This window comes from Notolabrus celidotus, chromosome 16, assembly GCF_009762535.1.
Source record: "Notolabrus celidotus isolate fNotCel1 chromosome 16, fNotCel1.pri, whole genome shotgun sequence".
NCBI lineage: Eukaryota > Metazoa > Chordata > Actinopteri > Labriformes > Labridae > Notolabrus > Notolabrus celidotus.
The window spans coordinates 10,475,694-10,498,291 of NC_048287.1; the positions used below are offsets into that span (position 1 = coordinate 10,475,694).

Genomic DNA, 22,598 nt, shown 5'->3' on the forward strand with positions numbered 1-22,598 from the left:
GGTTGTGCTGCACTCAAACATATATTCAGTCACAATTTACAGATCCAAATGGAAGACCATTGTTGTTTCAAAGGTTCAGTCCCATCTGAAGATAGTCTCTTCTTTAGTTTACTGCTCAGAATGCAGCTCTTTGTTTCCTTCTGAACAACTATTCCTCCACAACCACGACCAGTCTCCACATCCTACATTTCAGTCAAATAGGAGTTTAAGAGTTAGAGGAGGAGCTCAATAATAGAGGCAGAATGAGACATTATCTCACATCCCTCAGTTTTAGTTGTCCAATGTTTACCCTCATCTGGAGATTCATTTAAAAAAAACAAGCTGACTTTTCACAGTATTACAAAACCTATTTCTTTTGTGCCATTGCTTAACAAATAAAATATCTTTTACTCTGACACATCACAAAAAAGCTGTAGAGTAGCTACACCATTGTTAAGAGAACTGACAGTCTTGATTTGCAACATGCTACATTAAAGAAAATAACTTATTCTGCTGAAATACAAAAATGTTTTTAGGGCACAAAATTGTCCAACTTTTTTTTCCTTTTGCAAATTAGAGCAAGTTAAATTAGTTTGATGACATCAAGCAACAAGAAGCATCTGTGTCTATGGAAAATGAAGCTCTGAATAACACCATCACAGTTATTACCAATAGGAACCAATTCTTTTGTACCCGCACACATTTGTTTACAATACACGAGTTCATAGTTTACTTTTTGGAAGACAATACTGATATTCAAATACACTATGTGTAGCACCTTTAATATGACACAATTTGATGTTCAGACAATATGGAGATATGATGTTAGGTTTGATGTGCAGCTTGCTCTCTTCACTTCAGTCTGCTCCACATATTCTGCCACAGGTCAGTTTGAGGCTTGAAGCTGTGCATGCTGAGAGTTTTGAGTATGACAGATGTTCTTCAGACACTGTTTAGTAATAGAATGGTTGTGGCAGGACTGGAAGAAGAAATGTCAGAGTTCATGTAGGGGGGGTCTTGTTCTTCCCCAGAGTTCTCTTCTTGCTTTTTCACTACAGTCAAAGTTAGCTTGTTCAAACCAGCTTCTAGTGCCGCCTCGGCTCCTTCTGCTCTGTCACCTACAGCAAACACAGACAGGGAGAGCATGCAATGGTAAGGGAATCATGTTAAGTAAAGGGTTCACCAATAATTAACTTAACCGAAAAAAACAGTAACTTTTGATCAAACACCACTTCACCAAAAGTTTAAGTTTTTAACTTCAGACTTCCTGTATATGGGGTCTATGCTTTGCCAAATAAACTTGGGTATGTACTTTGTTTTTGTGATCAACATACATATGTTTCACAAAAAATAGTTCACCACATTGGAAAGTCTTATAAAGTATGTATTATATCCTAAAGGCCAACAGTAGACAGCAGGCTTACAAAGGTCTTGCTCACAGGATCTACAATCATTACCTGGTAAGCTTTGCACAAGTAAGCAAACCTGGCACTTTCCTAATTTCAAAACACCTCCAAAGGTCACAAATAACATGCTATTGTAGGTAACTTTTGACTACTTTGTGGGTTAGTGGCAGGTCTGTGACTTAATTGTTTCTTCGTTAGCACTATCTGGAAACAGTGACTTCCTAGAACCTTGTAATCACAATAAAGTTTTCAGTTCTGACACAATTACCTGTGTACAGACGTAAAACAAAAACCTGCATTTAATGATCACTAACACCCTGTTTTAAAGCTGAAGATGAGGTCAAATTCTGGGTTGGTAGTGAGTCTTATTTGACAAAAAATAACAGCACACCACTCGCTCCGTAAGAGCAATGATATATTTACTGACCCCTTTAAAGATTTAGGAGGTACTGATACAAATATTAGTGAATATTTGACAGCAACGAGCCAGCTGTTTCCTCCTGATTCAGTCCGTACGGTATGCTAAGCTAACCAGGTTAAAACATGTCCAACTATTTTTATACTGACCACCTACAAACATTTTAAACAATTTCAACATAAATAATGAAGTATATCATCAGAGGTTAGGACACACCACGATGTGACACACCTCTCTCCTGGTCGCAGTCTGGAGAGGAAGCTCCACTGCACTGGCTGCGAGGGCCCAGGAGAGGTGAGGTATTCCCAGAACCACACAACAAGTCTGGGTCATGAGAGCTAGAGGAGTTCACTAACTCCAGGCCATCAGGACAGGAGGTGGAGAGGACAGAGGGCGAGGGAGGGGAGGAAAGGTACGAGCCTGGCGTGAAGAGTGAGGAGGAGGGATAAGGGCAGGTCACGTCCAGGGGGGATGAGGCTGACATGGAAAGATGAGAGGAGGACGTAGTGGATGAGGAAGGCACAGCTCGTGGAGAGGAGGTGGAGTGAGTGTCGGTCTCCTCTTCTGAGCTGCTATTGTGATTGCCCTCTTCGTCAATTGATACGGACACCACTGAAACATACATACACACATTAAACATGCAGACACACGGATGCATTGACAAAACAAACAAAAAGTGGATGAAGTGGATGATTCTAAATTTACAGGCTTTAATGTACTCACTTGAGAGACCATCTGACTCCATTTTAAAGTTGGTGATGTCCTCATCCGCTCCATCTCCCTCCGCGCCAACTCCCTGCCCCCTGGTTCCCATGGCAAGGGACCGTCGCTGAGCATGGATCTCTTCAGAGATTGTCTCCAGGTTGCGTAGTGCAGAGCGATACTCTGCTTTGGCAACCACAAGTTTGGCCTGGCGCTCATCCACATGGCGTTTCAGTTGCTACAGAATTACAAACACAGTTTCTTAGTAAAACTTGATATAAAGACGATAACCTTTTCCTGATAAGTTTCTTCGAATAAGTATTACATCTTGTTTCAGGAAACGTACCAAGAAGATTTTAATTGCTACATTAGCATCCATAGTCACCCATTAAATCAATTAGGCCCTTATTTTTAGCTTGTAGTACCATGATATGAGATTTAAATCAAGACCTGTCAGGTCAATGGGGCTTATATTAAGTGTAATGAGACAAATACATAGGAGGTTTTGATTTGTATTTCTGAGGCTGTGCTATGTTTTTTATTATACTATAATAATTACACCCTAAGTGGTAATCTGAGCTAAATGCTAACAGAAATACACCCACAATAACAACACGAAATGTTAATGTTTAGTTTAACCGAACATGTTAACAAATCACCAGCTAAATAACCCTAACAAAGACTGATTTAATTTCATCAAGTTTTCGCACTGGAGTATTTGACAACTTACAATTTTGGCCTAATGATGATGCTAGGTAGAAAGCTGACATATTTTAAAGCCGTATATCATCTAGACCTGGAGGCAGTATCGGTACAAATACATTAACTACTGTGTTTGGACTGAATTAGCAGAAAAATGAAAAACTTGAAGGACATTTATCATCACCTTTTGTGAGGAATTTAACTCAATGCTGAAAGCAAATCTGGTAAATTGAGGCATAAAAAGAAAACTCCATGCTTTATTGACCAAGAAAACTAGTTCTACCACTCCTGGAGCAAAGCTGGCAGGGTCTACATGAACCAGGATGCATTGTGTGCATACAGCACCGCCCTCATGCTCTTTCAGCCGTACCGTGGCTCAAATAAAAATATCAGTTTCAGGGAGTCAGTAAATAAACTTTAACATCCTTGTACTATCTGCAGTATCCTTGTCCAAATCACCCTCTGCCATCACATTTTGGGATGCCTGTTTTGCTTTTCAGAATGTAGTCTTGCAGTACAAGTGAAAGGTTAAAACTAGAAGTCCTAGCTGGCATAGTCTTTAGTTCTTCTAAGCCATGAACTACATCCATTACAACCCTGGTGCCAGATCAACACCAGCTTTGTTGTATTTGCACAGCACTGCGTCCAAGAGACACGGATAACATCTGCAACAACTGCAGGACCTGTTGTACTACAACTCTAACTCAGATACTGTAGATGGAGACAAATATGAAAAACAGTCAACCACTCTTAGTTACATAACTTAAAGCCTGCTAACACACATACCTCAAGCTGTAGGTAATACTTGGCTTTCAGTTCAAAATACGGCCTGCAGAGAGGGACAAAGAAGAAAAACTGAGAGTTAGAGGAGAAACTTTGCTCTCTGTCACAAGAAGAATAACACTCCTCCGTGAGCAGTCACATTCTTTGGCTCTTACACAGGGAGCACACCCCAACATTGCAAAATCCACACATGAAACATCTGGACTGCATCAGATGACATGAATGTAGCCCCTCTTTCTCAAACTGACGCATAGTGAGGCCCAGGCAGGGGAAAAGAAAAAGAAATATTCAGGGGGAAAAGAAAGGAACAAACCTGGATTTGTTGATTGTGCGCTTTAGTTTCTTCTCGAGCTGCCTCATATGGCTGATGCAGGAATTGTAATTTGCTGCTGTTTTTCTGTGCTCTGCCTCACTCCGTGTTCTGGTCTGCTCGGCGTCCATCACCTGAAACAGTTGGAAAAGCTTATTTTAACCAAAGAAAAAGATTATAACTCCTTGAGCGATCTAACTGCCATTCTTTCCCCCGTCAGTCGCCTCCCACTCGCTCACTTGTTACATGCAAATAGCAGAGTAGTTTTCAGCTCTCTTGCATCATGTATGTACCCTTTGTGTAGCATGATTGAGCATTTCCTGCCAGGCCGAGTCAAACTGGCGACTGTCCTCCTCCAGCAGCCTCTCCTCTGCCAGGGCGATGGTCTCTTTGGCAGCCCGTAGAATCTCAACTGCCCGCTGGAACTCCTGAGTGGCCTTCTGGGCTTCAATCTGGGCCTAGTGTTCAGAGAAAAGAGCTGTTATATCAATGAACATGCATGAATCCTGTTCAAGTTGAACTTCTAGCATCAAATGTTGAATGTCAAAGGATCAGCTTTTTGTCAGCTTCAAAAGACACACAATGTTTTTTTTGGTCATTGATATCAACCTGAATGTTGGCACAGTGTTTTTCCTCACATCGCATTGGCATAGGACTAATTCCTGCAAGTCTGTGTGCATTTGTGAGCTATATTTCCTTTGGAGGAACCATGGTTGATTCTTCATGACAGCCAAAAAGAGACAAGGAGATTTTGCTTGCACACACTCATACACACTCACAGAAAGACAACCGTTTCTTGGTTTAATTAACAAACAGAAGCTTTGTCACTAAACAAATCTGACACACTGTCAGTGGGCTCTTCCTTCCCACAGTCACGGTCAATAGGAGTATTATTCCCATCATGCTGGAACTTTTTGAACCCACTCTCTACACTCCAACAGACATGACTAAAAGGTCAGTAAATTGGATTATTACCAAGAGCAAGCAATTACAGAAACTTCAATCAGACTTCCTTGAATATAATAAAAAAGAACAAGACAATGCAGTTAACTGGGTTGTTTGAAATTTGATATCTCCTGGAAACCTACGTCTTAGGGAATGATTAAATTCAGCTGGCAACATCAACAGGATACTTTCAGCAACAGTGAGGACTCGACATGACATTTCTTCTACGTATAAGGGATGTCTCGAATGATAATGTTTGTATTCACAGAAAGTATAATATTAATGGTATAAGAGATGTTGCTTTATGGAATTCTTTCTCCTTATAAAATCAAAAATGAAGAAAAAAACAGCTGTCCTCTCTTCTTCTCCACGTCAGGGTTTATCTTCACAATCTCATGTGGTTTATGGTGGTCAGTTCAACACATCTGTGATGAATTACACACAAAGTTATCCAGCAGATCATTTTACTTGTGTCAGAGACACCCAAAGTTATGCAACAACACGCCTTCCTGCTGATACTTTACTTCTGGTTCTTTAAGAGCTCTATGGGCTAGAGTACATTTTGTTCAGTCTACTAGTTAAATGGGACACATTTCCTTTTAAACTGAAGGGAAATCAGCTGTTGTAAATGCATTGTGACCCTTTGACATTTTACAAGATAGCACACCCGGTAAGTCTGTCGATACGTCCTGCCTGTTTTAACTGTATTGTCAGTCTGTCCTGACTGTACTCTACAGTCGAAACAAACTTGCTGGTCTAGCTTGTTTTTCTAGAGCATTTTGAATAGATTATTGTAACATTGTTAAACCTAAATGGCAAATTTTTAACTATATGAATTTAGCCCCTCTATTCTTGTCATAACTGTGGACCCTTTCACAGTTTTCAATACAAATTGTCTGAAATTCAAATGGGGTTTTTTTTAAGAAACATTTGCAAAGTTGACACAATAAAGGAAAGAAAACTTTGCCCAAGCTTCTAATCTATAAAAAACAGATGTATCTTGTTCATTTTTTGCCATTTTTATAATACGGTTCAACAAAAATGCATTCCCTCTATATAACGGCAAGATTAGCACATGCTAATACTTCAGCGTGAAGTCATTTAAGCATGCTTTAATTAATAAGTTGGATAGCAGTTGGATGGAAACTCCTCTCTGTCAGTTCACTGCTACCAGTAACACCCTGTACATTAAGAGCTTTAACATAACAGACTCATAAAGGTCGTTGTAGTTCTCTCAGCTGTTACACACATTTTCTCACAACCCTTTAGACTCCCTGTTGCATTAACCCCTGCAACATGATCCCCTGCCCCTGTCAGCCATGTTTATGATAAAAGGTCAAGCAGTGACGTCAGCAGGCACAGGTCTGCATCTTCTCTCACTTTTTGTTGACGCACAAGAGCTGGCATCTTTTGTGTCAGTATTGTTGTGATATCTGAGTGTTGCCTTGGTTAGATATGATATCCAGGTTTGTGCAGAGCACTGTTAGATACAGAAAAGGAGAAAGAAGATTACAGTTGCTTTCGTCTAATCTATTAGTTTGACAGTGAAGATGAATCCCTCCTCTTTGTCCCCCATCTGACCCATTTCCCAGGCTCAGAGATGAGAGGGGGTGCAGGGATATAACAGAAGGAGGATGATGGATATTTGATGAGGAAAATAAAACATGGGTGAGGCACAGAGAAAACATAGAGACTTCAATGCTATCCATCATCTGTTTTTGCATAGTGCACGATAAAAAAGTCACTAAAAAGTGCACTCTTCTACTCAGACTTCCTGATCAGAGCAGCATCACATTTCCTTTCTCATGCAGGGTTATAATGTTTGTTTATAGTGCTCTCAGTGCAAAGCTGACCAGACACAGTGACTATTAAAAGAATGTGCAAAATAAGAAAATAAGAAAGAACAAGTACAAATCTTAAGCACATTGCTGAGTTGTGAGCACTTAAGGTGGAGGATGTCTTTTTCTTTAAGGCACAAAAGTCTGCTGAGAACAGGACAGCATGCAAATAATGAGAACCAGTCAATTGATATGATGTCATGGAGTGAACCAGATCTGACTCTCTCAGGCAAACAATATGATGATTCTGATCTGAAATACAATGACAAACTGTCATCTCATACATGCCTGATGCTTGCTCATATCATCTGACTTCACACTGGTGTGTCAGACTCTGTCACTCCGCCTGACACCTTTGTCTCTGCATTCATCCCACTTACAGATTTGAGGGAGGGTGACGAGGTAGAGGGATGTGACTGAACATGCAGGGATGAGAGGGGCACAAGGAGACAGACAGCCAGACAGACAGGCAGTCATGCAGAAGAGAATGCTGGGTAAAAAGGACAAAAGATAGGACAGTAGAGGCAAATTCCTATACACCCCCACCCAGACTATAGGAATGTAGGGGGGAAAACATGGGGGGCTGGGGGCTGAGACGGGTTTATGGATGGGGGGAAGGTGATATACAGTGTGTGTGTGTGTGTGTGTGTGTGTGTGTGTGTGTGTGTGTGTGTGTGTGTGTGTGTGTGTGTGTGTGTGTGTTGGTTGGGGTCAGTGAGGGTAAGCATTTGAATCCCTTTAAAGTAGGTCATGTATTAAATATTAAATATCCATCTATAAGTCATTACCAGACAATAAGCTAGTTTAACCCGAGGCCTTCATCGGCTTTTCAGTACACAAACCCCCTGATCACACACACAAGTGCTTGCACAAAGATACACACACTTTTACAAATACATGAAACTAGAAAGGGCTTCTGATCCTTTCATGTGAACACAGGTCCCATCAAAATTCAAACCTCTCCATAATCCCCAACTTGCACGTGTTGCCGTCAGCAGAAGCCACTGGCAGGTACAACAGTTTGTCATACTGTGACAGAGATAAGCCGGGAGACACACAGGACACACACCCACACACACACCTACACACACACCTACACACACACACACACACACACACACACACACACACACACACACACACACACACACACACACACACACACACAAATATACATACATACACAATCTATTTCAGCCTGACAGCTCAGCTCTGGCCCACAAATGTCAGCCCTCTGATGAATGACTCATAAGCTTCTTCATTACTGGCAGAGAGTAAGGGGTGCTGGACTCTCCTGCAGCTATCCAATCAGATCAAAGCTTTAACAGGCTTCAAGAAATAGACAGTAAAGGACATGACCCAGTGACAGAGAACAGAACTGTTTTAGCATGGAAGTCCCCTACTTTATATCCAGAAGGGAAACGTACTCAGAGTCCTGCAGCAAGAAAGATTCTGCATAAATGTGACAAGTTTCACGACAACTTTCTCTCCTATGTGCATGTGGCTTGGTTAGGATACAGAAGTTTGACAGAGTCTAAAAATAGAAATCATGTGTCACTGCTCCCTTTAAGTAGATATAAGCTGAGCTCTTTAAACTTCTCTTGGATAAGCCTCACTGAGCATGGCCTCATAATCACTCTTTAGACCTCAGAGTCACTCCAGCTTACTTCTGTGTGTGTGTGGTTGTGTATGTGTGTGTGTGTGTGTGTGTGTGTGTGTGTGTGTGTGTGTGTGTGTGTGTGTGTGAGAGAGAGAGAGAGAGAGAGAGAGTGAGAGTGATTGTACCTGTCTTGCTACTTTGCGGGCTTCCCAGTACGGTTTGGAGTCATCCACAGCTCGTCCAATTCTCTTCACCTGCTCGTCCAGCTTCACTGTTGCTTCCACCAGCACCGCCCGAAACCGTTGCCGACAGTCCTACACACAGACACACAGATATTGTCTATTATTCTTATCTATTAACCTCCCCTTATAACCCTTTTATTGCACAGTTAAAATATGAGGGTGAAAAACTGGCGAGATTACTATGAGAAATAAGGAGGTCTCTTCATTTTTAAGCATGCTAGCATTACAGTTTATCAGTGTGTCCAGATTGAAGTTTGAAAACATTCATGGTTGGTCCATAGAAGATTAACATGACCTTAGTTATCTATCAACTCTTCTTGTAGCACAGTTAACATGTCAAAGGTTGTTTTTTCCAGCTATACATGAATAACAGTACAAATATATTAAGTATTAAAGGAGCTGAATGCTAATTTGCAAATGTAAGTACTCTAAAAGGCTATAACACAATGTGTTCCAGAAAAGAACTTCAGAACACCTACCGCCTGCTAGTGGTTTCAGACATTAAAAATAACTGTTTAGAAATAGTCCCTCTTCATTTCAGTGGTCTTGTTTGTTCTTTTTAGGTCATTAAGATACAACAGTGTCAATAGCAGACTGTCTCATGACCGACTAAAAAAATCTTACAGGAGCTTTAGCTTCTGTCTTTACATGTTAGATTATTCTTTTTATTTTCTTCTTCACAGGAGGTGGGATTTCTATAGTTTTTTAAATGTTCCATCTATATTGTATCATGCTGAGTATTTTTATTGCACACAATCACAGCTCAAATGTGTATATGCAGCGACACAGAATTATAGACATCAAACAAAAAAGTTTAACATAAGCTAAGGGATAAATGTCATGCTAGCTGGGTTCAATTTGGCATGGTACCTTGAAAGTGGCTCTTCTAATTCGAGTCATCACTCAGCAATCAACACAAATACAGGCAAATGCACACACAGCAGCTGACTGCCAGTTTAGTTTTCGTTGCCTTGAGTGTTATGGAGAAAATTTTCTTTGGTGGGACATCACCTTGAAACTTTCTGTGAGCAAATATAAGTGAAGGTAAGAGGAAGGATCTGTTTTCGTGCAGTTCATGTGTCATAAACCCATCATGGGTTTAGGACTCGTCAACCCAAAGTAAAGTCTGTCGTCATCTTATCTATTTCACAAGTTTACTGAGGCAGGTTATTTATTTGTATTGAGCTTGATGCATATTCTGTGTACTGTGTTTCTGAATGAGGGTGTCTCTCCTTTACAGAGGGGGATTTGAAAGGCGGCAGCACCTGCATCCTCTTCCGAAAGCTGACGCAGGAATACAACAAATGGTAAAAGAAGGAAAACGTAGAGGGTGCTACAGGAAGCACGCTTCCTATGACATCACATTGTTTCTTGACTTCCTGTTCCTGCACAGATATAGTGACACAGCATGTCCCTATTCTGATCGCGACAAGTGCAACCTCTACTATAGCATACTCTCTCTGCCTCGCTATGCACATGAGAGGTTTATGTTTTGTTTTTGTTGACAGTGTAGAGAACCTCATATGAACATACAAATTCAACCTCAATGCCTGAGCTTTCCTGGAATCCTCTGAATCTTCCCCACATCGTCCTTAATCAACTCCAGGCCTGCAGGAAAAACACCCTGTGGCCTGCCTGGGGCACCATTTACATTCCTCAGTTCCTTACTTTTACACTGCTTCACTGTGCATTGCATTCCCCCACTTCCTCTTTTTCTCTTTCATATGTCTAGAAATATTTATATCAGTGACTCTACTCACACAACTATTGCTGAAAATAACTTCCAGAGCAGTTTAAGGCATACATTTTCCAAAAGCACAGCAATAGGCGGTTAACGTCTTCCAAACAGATGAAAAGGATCTCAAGAATGCAGTTTCAGCTTAAGAATATCAATTAAGTGATATATATTAAGATGTGTCTAACATTGAGGCATGTTTGCAGGAATCCTGCCTTCTCCCTCTGCCTCTCTGTTATAATTAACTCAGTGCTGGTTTGTGGTGTTGGGACGTGAATGAAGCTCTAGAGAAACCGAAGGGGCCTACTTTTAGGAAAAGAAAAAACATTGCCTGTTTCCGGAATGTTTTTACTTTTGCTAAACAGTAACTCCTCTGTTACATATTTAATCCAAGTGAGCACTGTAAAAAAACACAACCGTCCATGTTTCAGTTGCTCCTCTCTGCATTTTACTGCCTTTTTCCTCTTGGGTGTGTTTCAAAGGAAGGCTCAGTAAGCTGCAAGGGAAACAAAGAGAACACTCGGGATTCAGGTTGCTCATTCAAATATTATATAAAATCATAGTGAGCCTCTTGTCGCAACAGGTTTTGGTATTGTGACAGTTGTGGCTTCAGTTTTTCCAAAATTGCCTCAGAAGCAGCCCCTACACACTTTAAATTTTCATCTGTCAAGACCATGTAAACAGTTTATATGCAAGGGCCTTGCTGCTAGGCACAATCATACACCCCATAAAACAGTATCTTGAATAAGATTTATTTTCTTAAAGCACTGACAGGATTTGGACGTTTTTAGAATAAAAGCTGAGATTTGAGGTCTCCTTGAGATTGTTGCTTTTACAGCTCATCCATGGCTGGACATGTTTACCCCAGCAGGGAGAGGCAGTAATGACGATAGCAGTGTTGGCGGTTTGTGTTTTCCGTCTTACCTCCAGCTCACTCTCCCAGCGGTTAATGTCATCTGTAGACTGGTTTAACTTCTCCAGTTCTCCCTGTTTACAGAAAACAAGGCAGGCATGGACAGACAGAGGGAGAGAGAGAAAGAGAAAGAGTGGGTTAAAACAGATTTGTGAAAGTCTGTAGGCTAAACTGTGTGCCTTTTTTTAACTAAATTACTGAGAATGCATCCATCTATGTGTGTGTGTGTGTGTGTGTGTGTGTGTGTGTGTGTGTGTGTGTGTGTGTGTGTGTGTGTGTGTATGTGTGTGTGAGTGTGTGCCACGAGAAAGCATTAAAGAGACTGATACTTTTAAATCTGTTAAAGAAAAGAACAGAACATTTGATTGTTTGTGTATTAAGTTTCCACATAAACCAATTATTTCTTTGAACTGAAGCGGCCCCAGCTATAATGTAGCAGTAACAGAGTGTAGTAATATGTTACATTTATCAGGCTTTACTGACTGTATGTATTTAAATTAGAGTGGGTTTAGTATTTCTCAAACAACTTGACACATATTTTGCTAGTTTTTTCTTGTTTGCATCTCAATGTCACTTTCACTGGTGACAACATCTGGCTCTACTGTTAAAAATAAAATAAATAAAAACCTCACCTGGATTCTTGGATCCACCTCCTCTTCCTCCTCAGCACACTGCAAGTCCTCTTCACAGTTATTCCCATTTTGCAAAGGATCCATTTTCAGGATTTCTGGAGATATATTGGCAAAAGAAGTGGCCAACAAAGCGCGACCCAAGGGTTCTGGACAACAAGGGGTGTCCGGCAGTGATATGCCCTCCCTAACCTTTACGCAGAGCGCGCAGCATGCTTCAAGCTGTGGAATGGTTTAAAGAGGCAGGGCAGTCCTGTCTGCAGAGGGGAGCGTCCGGACGCTTTGAGGTCCTGCACGCACTGTGGTCGATCATAACCTCAGGGATCGAGGACGAACTATAGGAAAGAAAGTGTTAATGTCAAGTCAATGACTATATGAATACTTCCGATAAAAAACTTTCAGAATAACAGCCTTGCAAAAAATGGAAAATACTGTTTACTGAATGACTTAAAAGATGGATGACTTTAATTTATCCTCATTTTCAGATTTATTTATTTTTTAAAGTTTGTAGGGACCAGGTTGTCAGTGGGATTATTCTCACACTCTCATATAGGCTACCTAATTTTACAACTGTAAACTGCTCAGTGCAACGCAGTCTGACCTATGAGCTTCTCTGAGCTGCTAGATTCTGGGTTAAGGCACCTGCACCTTCAACTTGCAATGAAGGTGGAATGTAGGATTTTTTTCTGACTTCCCTAAACGGATGCAATAACCCGAATCAAATCAAGGCTTATACTCCCATGAACTCTGTATGAATGATGGCGGTAAAGGCATACAGTTAATGCCCGGTTTGAGAAATCAGCCCAAAATACAATCATAACAATATGTTTTTCTGTATTTTGTTTCAGTGAAAGTAGTATCTTACCCATAATTCGTTTTATTATTTGTTGACTACAACAACGAGTTTTATAACTTACTTTTGGGTATTTTCTATTGGTGAAGAGATATGCAATTTTGATAATGGTAGGCAACTTCCTACTCAATTAGCAGGTGACAACTGTGTGCTTTTGTTTCTATAACTGTATCTGTCTTCCGGTCTTTTTGAGGCTGCGTATTGCTAGTTTGACGCGATGACAGTCTGGACTTGTAGGATGGTTTCGCTCGCCCTCTGGTGGTGAGGACTCATGGGAGCAGGGAGGGAAGGGTCAAATTGGAGGCATGACAATGTCAGACAGAAGACTGGATTGCTGTAAACACTAGGGAAGTGCAAGAACAGTGTTTGACAAAGAGGAAAAAAATATTGTTTTAAGAATCCCGCTGAATACGCAAAATATGTAAATATTGATTTGCAACTATTGTTTTATTATTATTATTATTATTATTATTATTATTATTATTATTATTATTATTATCATTATTATTATTATTATTATTATTTCAGTATTATTTGTATTTTATTTCATTTGCTATGAGTTTCATTTTCATGATTCATTTGAGAAAAATGTCCTCAACAATATTGAAACAAAGCCTTTATTTTCAAGTATTGTACCTTTTGAAAAAAAAAAATATTCCCCGATTGATTGCCTGCCAAAGGTTGACTGTATTTCTACTAATCAAAGTTGCCGTTCATTGCTGTTACAAACTATAGCATCGGCTAATTTCCATGAGGATCAGTTAATCCTCTTTTACGCATGATATCAGAATGATCCAGTCAGCTATTTTATGTTTGGGAGTGGGCCTATAGCGCCTCGCATATGGACGGCTGCCCGGCTTCACTGTTCGTCATCGCGTTTTTTCCAGCGTCCTCCTGCGTATGCATGTATGCGACCGACGGCTTGATTTCATAACGTGGTGAGGAAGAGAGGAATGGGGTTTTGAGCACGGATGAGCACCAGACCCGGTACATTCTATGCACCAGCAGTGTTATCTGTGTTCCCGGGCCATGCACACGGTGCTTTAGAGGAGATGCGGTAGTGGAGGCTGCTGATGCTGCTGTCCGATCAGCTGTTTTTTGCGTCTTGAGCATCATCGCCGTGACGGCCAGAGAGACCCAGATCAAGCTCCGGAGCCAGGGACACCGCAGACCGGATCACGCAGGATGGAGTTCAAGCATCTGGTGGAAGCGGCGGAGAAGTGGTGTTCCGGTAATCCGTTCGACCTCATCTTCGCCGAGGAGGACGACGAGAGGCGGCTGGATTTTTACGCAGAGCCCGGCGTCTCCTTCTACGTACTGTGTCCCGGCGGTACCGACAGTTTTGTAAGTGAGCCTCTGCAGGGCCTCAAGCGTTGTGTGTACGTGTGTGTGTGTGTGTGTTCTCGTAGGTGTGTCGAGGCTGGGGTAGGAGGTGGGGTTGTCCCGGTTGGTCCCAGCTGATGGACACAGGGGAGGATGAGGAGGAGGGGGGCTTTTGGGCGAAGAATGGGGGATGATGTCATTTTAATTTGGGTCCACACCCCGCACCCTCCCACTCTCTGTCGATGCTGTTTTTCCTCTAGCATAATCAACTGCGATAACCCTCTGAACCCAATACCACCACCAAGCCAGGTTACAATAACACGAGGCCTGTAACTTTCAAAATAAAAGCTCTACGGTTAATCACGTTACATTTGGAACCTACGCAAAAAATATAATGAGGCAATCTGCGTATGCGTAACATAGCACACTATCTGCTTTTATCTTCAAATGTCATTCTTAATACATTTTTTTTCTAGCAAGGAATGCCAATGCTCGCAGCTATAAACTCAAACTCGGATTTTAAATGAATGAGCAGATAATTCTTTCCACTTTTGACGCAAGAGTTGTATGACTTCAGACTAGTGCCACCAATAACATACAACCATGAACTATTAGCATTCTTAATGCTAATAGTTCTGAATCCAAAATTGCACAATGAAACCCTAATTTAATCTTAACCCCAACTGTTTGCCTGGACACAAAGAAAGCCAGCATGGTAAATACAATAATATTGCTGCTCAGTTAAAGCAATGCCAGAGTCTCAAATCTAACCGTGAAACAAGAGCTGCAGAAGTTGTTAAACTCTAGAAACAATATCATGGCATGAGCTCAGTGTCTTCATTGCTGCAGCTTTACTCTAATTATAAACAGACTGCTGTAACACACTTCACTTTCCTAGCAGTGGGATGCAGATGGAGGGGTGTTTCAAGCCCTAAATCGCCTGAGGCCGGACCCACCCTGCTCCCTCCTCCGGCTCAGTGACAGAGGCTAACAGGGCGGGGAGCAGATGGAGATGACCCAGGAGCCAGAGCGTCTGTAAAGTCAATAACAGATTATGTCACACTGAGCGTGCCTGTGTAATGTGTTCACAGGAATTGCCCAGTCCGTCCCACAGACTGCAGAGCAATGCTGTTCGAGGGGTTCTGTGGCTGCAGATGAAAAATTAAAAATCCAGCCCCTGCATAGTGAAAGTGTCTCATTAAGAATATCATTACAGAGAAGAAAAACATGGAGTTACATAACACAGCGTCACACAAGATGTAGGTGCATAAATTCATCATTGTGTTAGCTGTAAGCTATTTTTCCCTTACAATCCTTACCATTTATTATATACTGCTGAATCTAATGCATGTAAACTGCTTATGAAGACACACCCACACACACACACACAAACACACTCACTGAATGCTTTGCACTCTGAAATCAGCCGGAAAAACTCTGTCTCTCTGCAGGAGTCTTAAAATCTAGTTACCTTTGCCTGATCAATACTGTTTCCAGCAGGGCATCTCACACTGTTTCTCTCTCTCTCTCTCTCTCTCTCTCTCTCTCTCTCTCTCTCTCTCTCTCTCTCTCTCTCTCTCTCTCTCTCACTCACACACATTCAAACAGCCTCCCGTGTTTATCTTCTTTTTCCTTCATATCTATGGATCAATACCTTATCTTATCACTAGAGGGTGCTGTGAGATGAGCTCTAACATAATAACAGTGCAACCACACATCAGTGTTTCCACCGCTTTAATTTCCCCTCAGGGTAAATTTGTAGTTTTAGTTGTAGAGGTCATGTGATACAGTGTCTTACAGTAGAAAAACAAAAGCTACTGGATTTGCTCTGTGAGATCTGCTGAAGGCTGAGGTTTTGGTGGTGTAGCAGAGGCACACCCACATGTGAGTACATCCATTAGTGTCAGACTGGAACAAGCATCCCTCAGCAGTCACAGCATGAGGGCTCAATATCAGGTCTGTCTACAGCACTGTGAAAAATGTCTCCACGGGCTGATACACATGACTGTCCCGTGACTCCCAAAACATCAGGTACACACCACATGTAACAAAACCAAATCCCTAATTTTTTCCTTCTTCAAATTGTCTAATTCATCCACTAATCATGATTTTAGGCTCTTTCGATGTCTGATTTATTACTTCATTAAACATTTTAATTTATCCCCATGTTGTGCTTTCCTCTTGAATTATTACCCTGATTAAAAAAGCCCATAATTATTCAAATGGCACCAAATCTGAACAAAAGTTTCTTCATGACACTGAACAGGAAAAGGCAAAGGTCAGTGCTGTAATCTCACTAATTTTATTTTTTAGGAGCCATCATTGGTCCAACAATGTGCAAGCACTTGGCATCTGTGGCAAAGGAAAAAAACCTATTAAACAAGCAGAACAAGACTTATCAGTGTACAGCCAGCTGTCAGACAAAAAGTATCATGGAGAATAGAGCCAGAAAGTGAGATGGATAGAAACAAATAAACATACACAAACAAACATGCAGATTGACAGAGAGGGAGACAAACACAACAGCAAAAATAAGAACAGAAAATGAAGGGTTAAAGTAGTAATGTATAAAATAATAGTACAGATATGAACATTATTAACGATAACAACTTTATGAATTATAAGATTAGTATGACTTGTATTTATAATAACTGCAGCAGTTGGAGTCAAGCAGGTCCTTGGCAACAGGCGGTCTGTAACCATGGTCTACTCTACAGGAACCTATGTGACAAGGGAGCTTAAAAACTCCCGGGAAGATGTATATTTAGTAACATGCACTGATGGAACATTGATGCATACAGATAGGGGGAGGGAGAGAAAGAGGGCAGGGGGAGCTCTGTGTGTCAACGTCTCTGTTTGGAAGTCTATAGCAACATAAGAAGGTGCTGGCAAGCCTGAGCTAGCCCAAACTACAAGCTGTATTTAAAGAGAAGAGTTAATGCCTATACTCTTGCAGGTAGAGAGGGTGTCTTCCTCCCTCACTCAAACTGGTGGATGATTTAACAGGAGATAGGCCTGATAAACAAAGGCTCTACCTCTCACATTAATCTTAAAGGCTAGGAATACAAACAGGCCTGCATTCTGCAAGCACCATGCTCTTACAAGTTTATAGGGCACTAAGAGCTTATAAAGACATGATAGGGCCTGGCCATTAAGAAAACAGCAGTACTAACGCCTAGAATTAAGAAATGCATGGTTTACTTTTTCTTAAACAGAATGCTGCTGTTATTTGCAAGTAACGTGGGTGAAAAATAAGCTCTCCTTGAAATTTTTTTATGTGGGAGTTAAAGAACACATCCTGATCAAATATAACTCCCAGATTCCTTACAGTAGTGCTGGATGCCAGGATGATGCAATCTAGGGCAGCTGTATTATTAGATAACAAGTTTCTTATGTGTTTGGGGATCAGCACTATAACTTAAGTTTCGTTTGAGTTGACCCTCAAAATTTCTTAATTTCTTAATTTAGTGGACAAATTGGAGGCCTCAAACCCTTTAAGTAGTAAAACAACTCTCTAAATTTAATTTCAGATGATGATGTCAGTCTCTTTTTTCCTTCCTCTGGGTAATTCTGCACTATTAGCCAGATGCCCCTGATGACTTCACTTCCTTAAATAAAGCCTAAAAGTTTGTTCATTTCACTGCAATTAAACAACACTTACAGTCAGTGGAGGGGAAATTTTAGTGCTCTTTATCTCACTCCTGAGCTTTGAGGGAGCCGGCAACTTGCACTAATGAGGAAGTTGATTTTATCAGTCTTCATCCAGGAATCATGTACAATACACTGAACACTGTTTTATTGCCCAGAAGTGTTCTTACATTTCTGCCCACTGATCATAAGAGTGTCAAATATTTTAAGCAGAGGTAAGGTTAAGATTGAGTGTTGATGCATATCTCGTAACAACTCTGTTTAATGCGTCACTTTCATTGAGGGTAGTTTATATTTTGAGAATATTCTGAAATTAGTAAGCACATTTTTAAAGTTATTTTCCTACACCTTCTCTGGCAAAACTCCAAGACATCATGTGTAAACCTTTGTCCTTTGTTTGACGCATGTCCTGGGTTAAAGGTGTCTTTACCTGGTTTACTTGCTTTGTTCTACCTCTGACCTAGCTTGACTCACTTCAGAAGCTAAATAAAGTAACACAATAATATGTCACTAGTTTATTAAAGCTCCTGTAAGGAGTTTTTAGTTGTTTATGAAACAGTTGTGGTCTGTATGACTATTAACAGCAAACGCAATGATCAATTTAAAGATTGACCTTTTCTAAACAGTTGTTTTTGCTCCCTGAAACAACCAGCGGGGGGTAGGTAAGATAAGATAAGATAAGATATTACTTTATTGAGCCCCTGGGGGGGGAATTCAGTTGTTACAGCAACCCAGACATAAGTACAATCAAGAAAGAAGTTTCAATAAGTAAACATAAGTAAAAATAAAATAAAATAAAAATAAAATAAAATAAAATAAAAATAAAATAAAATAAGTAAAAATAAAAATAGATAAATAAAGCTAGAATACAATTTAGATATATACAATGTTACAAATGGAATTTAAATTAAATAGGTGTCAGATGAAGTGATAGACTGAATGCCCCCTGAATCATCCTTTTTTTTTTCAAATGTTCCATTGGCAATGATTCTCAATAAGTGAAACATTTCACTGTTGACAGGATGGAAATTCTGTGAAAACAACAATACTAACACATCTACAGAACAAAATCAGCAAAGGGATAAAGGTACCCTTTTGTCCATAGGGAGTAGGTGCTAAAAATCAATACGGGGCAAAATTTTGTCACAGGAGCTTTAAATTCATGCACAACTTAATTTATATATACAAGTGTTTATTTTATATGCTTAGACAAAGTATCTTCAGAATGAACCCTACTTGCTTAATATTTACTCATCTTTGTTTTGAATCTTTGTCTCTCTGTCTGTAGCACGTGTGGAGCGAGAGTGAGGACTGCCTTCCCTTCCTGCAGCTGGCCCAGGACTACATCTCCTCCTGTGGGAAGAAGACTCTGCTGGAGGTGCTGGAAAAGGTCTTCACATCCTTCAGGCCTGTAAGGAAACTGAAGTGTGATGCCTTTGGGAGTCACGCTTTCATTATTAACACAGTGCATCATGTAGCCTTGATACATTCTGTTCTCTCTGGTACGAACAAAACATGCTGAGCTCCACCCAGACCAGTGACATTTTTATGTGGCTTTGCTTATCAAGAAATAATAATAAACAGATGCAGGAAGCAAGACATGAGTCAAGGTGTATTAAAAACTCTTATGATACCCTCAATTTGATACATAAAAGAAGATGTATATTCATGAAACTTCAAACCTAAGAGCTCATTAACATGGGCGCCTTCAAGCTATATGGTATGAAGAAATAAAGAAGAAAAACACTAATAACACACATTTAAGGATCTATATAGAAAAGATATAGATACATGTTAATATAGTTTACTACTATGAACTATGAAACTTCCTTAACTTTTAATGCAAAAAATCCATCAAATAAATCATTAATACAAATGTAATTGAGATATTGTTCACAGCATTTTACTGGATCACAATAAGAACATTGTATCACATATTTTTAACAGACTATCAGTGTCAGGATTATCAGAATAAAACAAATGACACATCAATCTGTATTTGAGTTTAAACTGAGAGTTGAGTTGCTCAAGTGTTGTCCTCTTTAAGGTGAGTGAGAGCTCGGCTAAACATAAGGACTGAAAACAACATTAAACCATAGGCTACAAAATCAACCTATCTTTAGTTCACTAATTGAAACTATATGTCTAGCAGAAGCTTCCTCGGGCCCTGGACAACAAGGAAGTAACTTCACTCAGCCAAGGAAAATATTCTGTCATAAAACCACATTGTGTCAAGTCCTCACTTTGGTTTTATGGTTGATAAAACAAACAAGATACAACGCGTTCATTAGAGAGGTTAAGAGGAGTAGGTTCACAATAATCTCAGCTGTTTTCTCCATTTCCTGTCTCATAGTGAGATTAACAGCTTGTTCCCACTTGCAGCATTTAAGAGGTATGGCTAGTGAGAACATTTTGGGATGTTTTCTTTTAAGGTTATTGTTTTCAGGCGTCATTAAAGGATTATATCAGGGTATTTTAAGGGATTGCTATTCTGCAGTGTGTTGACTGTACACTAGGTTTTGAGAAATACTAAGAAAATGTACTTAGAGTTAATAAAACTTATACTCAGGTGCAAAAGAGAAAGTAGTGATTATGCAGAATAACTAGTTTTTAGAATAGCTTAGCTTAGAATAACAGGGGTGCATTCAAGAGTAGGCATTACATTACTAGTTCAAGTGAAGTAGTGAGAAGAATTATGAAGCAGCTTTAAGTGTAGTTACTCACGTTCAGCTTAAGTATCACATAATTGTTCATTAAGTATTTTACCTGTGTATTCACACCACTGGATGCACAATGTGTTTAACCAAAGAGACTGACCCAATTATTTATGGGATGCCTGACACCATGCTCTGCCTGGTACTGAATGTTTGTTTGGCAATAAACAATGCCCCATTAAACTGCCATCGTACCAGACAGGAAGATTTTGTATTTGTGCAAACACTCACATATTAACATTACAACTTCTAACACAACCCTCTCCTTCTACTCCCACCAGCTGCTGGGTCTGCCAGACATAGAGGACGACAGTTTTGAGCATTACCACGCTGACATGGAGGGAGAACCAGGGCCAGACCACCAGCAGATGGGGGTCAGCCAGCAGTGATGATCCCAGAGACGAGGCCTGCAGCTGGGGCAGAGCTGCTCTGAGCCTCCATTTATCCGTCCAAACACTTAACAACACACTTATCAAAATACACACACACAGAAACACAAACACACACAAACATATTTACAGCCAACTTGCTAAAAAATGCACCACCATGTTCTTGAATGTCTCAGTGGCTTTGCTTCCCAAAGAGTGCACTCTGTTGCACTATTTTGACCCTCTCAACAAACCAAACACACAAACACACAAACACACACACACACACACACACACACACATTGGGGCTACGTGAGCAGCAGCCATGTACAACGCAAGTATCGTAATGATTCACCGTCCGGTTAGTTAAAGTTCCACAGCACAGCAATATTACATGGGCCTCAGCTGGCTTTGTTATGCAGAAATACAGTCAGATGTTACCGCAATACACACATCTCCCCCATGGCTTCAAAGATGAATGTGACAGATAACCTACTTTCTCTGCCTGCCTGTTGACACTGAAGATACATGAGAGCTAAATGAAAGTTGTATGGGTGAAAACTGTCAGTTTGTGGCTGTGTGAGGCAAGGAGAGAGAGAGACGCAGGTGAATAGAGGGGGGAGGAAGGAGGGGAGAGCGGTATCATTTTCCACCTCATGGAGGGAGAGGAGGCAAATAAGAAGACGGAGCGGTTCTCAAATTATACCTTTTAAAAACAGTTAAAATGCAGTAGTTGTATAGGTTTCAATCAAACGTATTTTAAACATTGGCGCTTTACTTTCAAATCAAAGTGTGCAGCTTTACAGTAGCATGGATCATCTCTGAGGTGTTTTTCTTAAGTTTCCAAGGCAGTACACCTCAAAGCCACATTTAAATCAGTGTTACTATCATATGACCATCACAACAAAGGCCCATGCTGCAGTTTAAGCCCTGTTTTGGGTGTCTCATTGTCACATGACACCCTAGTTCTTCTATCTTGTAGTCTTCCTTCCTGGCTGTTGGTGGTTCACAGTTCGCCCTCCTTTCTCAGCACAATCTGAGGAGAAATCTTCCTAAAGCTAGCCAAATCTCTTTTGCGTGTGTTGTTATGATTTCATAGCTTCTTGCGAGGTTTCTCTTAACCATGAATTTATCAAGTGCACACCCGAACCTCTGAGTGATATCACAGGAAAGAGAATATATTTGAGAGCTGCCCTCTGCCTACCCTGTAATCTCTAATCTCACAGTGTGTTGTTGTATGTCACATCCAGTGCACTGCTTATGCTTTAGCCCCCTGCTGCTGTCACCCACCCCACATGCAAGACTGTTTCAGAGGTTTCTAGCTCGTTTACTTTGGCTTGTAAATGTTTTTCTTTATTGCCTATTTGAATGTTTATCATGCAGTGTATCTTCTGTTTGTCCTCCGATGTGTGTGGAATTGTTCAATAAACGTGTGAACAGAGTGATTCACGAGCGTGTTTTTCTTCAGCCTGAAGTTAATGGAACACAGA

The 22,598-nt window shown here is 40.5% G+C and overlaps 2 protein-coding genes across 3 annotated transcripts; one reads left to right on the top strand and one right to left on the bottom strand.

The window, feature by feature from the left end:
- Window positions 1-635: 635 nt before the first annotated feature.
- Window positions 636-12,528, bottom strand: sh3bp5a (SH3-domain binding protein 5a (BTK-associated)). 2 transcript variants are annotated; one of them, XM_034704123.1, is made up of 9 exons: window positions 12,206-12,528; window positions 11,585-11,647; window positions 8,869-8,997; window positions 4,594-4,758; window positions 4,304-4,434; window positions 3,994-4,036; window positions 2,527-2,743; window positions 2,224-2,415; window positions 636-1,097 (listed from the first exon to the last, which is right to left on the bottom strand). In XM_034704123.1, the coding sequence occupies exons 1-9, from the start codon at window positions 12,287-12,289 to the stop codon at window positions 922-924; spliced, it is 1,200 nt and encodes a 399-aa protein (XP_034560014.1). In that variant the 5' UTR covers window positions 12,290-12,528; the 3' UTR covers window positions 636-921. The 2 variants fall into 2 exon arrangements, with proteins under 2 accessions (XP_034560014.1, XP_034560013.1); XM_034704122.1 differs by having other exon boundaries at window positions 2,035-2,415.
- Window positions 12,529-13,832: 1,304 nt separating this feature from the next.
- On the top strand, window positions 13,833-22,553 carry mturn (maturin, neural progenitor differentiation regulator homolog (Xenopus)). Its single transcript, XM_034704121.1, has 3 exons — window positions 13,833-14,399; window positions 19,315-19,437; window positions 21,022-22,553. The coding sequence occupies exons 1-3, from the start codon at window positions 14,241-14,243 to the stop codon at window positions 21,127-21,129; spliced, it is 390 nt and encodes a 129-aa protein (XP_034560012.1). The 5' UTR covers window positions 13,833-14,240; the 3' UTR covers window positions 21,130-22,553.
- Window positions 22,554-22,598: the final 45 nt, after the last annotated feature.

Bases quoted from the DNA above. Each gene is read 5' to 3' on its own strand.
- sh3bp5a (XM_034704122.1), bottom strand. From the start codon at position 12,289: ATGGATCCTTTGCAAAATGGGAATAACTGTGAAGAGGACTTGCAGTGT. The intron at 2,744-3,993 runs GTATGTGTGTTA...GTAATTCTGTAG, and splicing joins AGTATTACCTACAGCTTGAG to CAACTGAAACGCCATGTGGA. The intron at 2,416-2,526 runs GTGAGTACATTA...TGTATGTTTCAG, and splicing joins GGAGTCAGATGGTCTCTCAA to TGGTGTCCGTATCAATTGAC.
- mturn (XM_034704121.1), top strand. From the start codon at position 14,241: ATGGAGTTCAAGCATCTGGTGGAAGCGGCGGAGAAGTGGTGTTCCGGT. The intron at 14,400-19,314 runs GTAAGTGAGCCT...CTCTGTCTGTAG, and splicing joins CCGGCGGTACCGACAGTTTT to CACGTGTGGAGCGAGAGTGA. The intron at 19,438-21,021 runs GTAAGGAAACTG...TACTCCCACCAG, and splicing joins TCTTCACATCCTTCAGGCCT to CTGCTGGGTCTGCCAGACAT.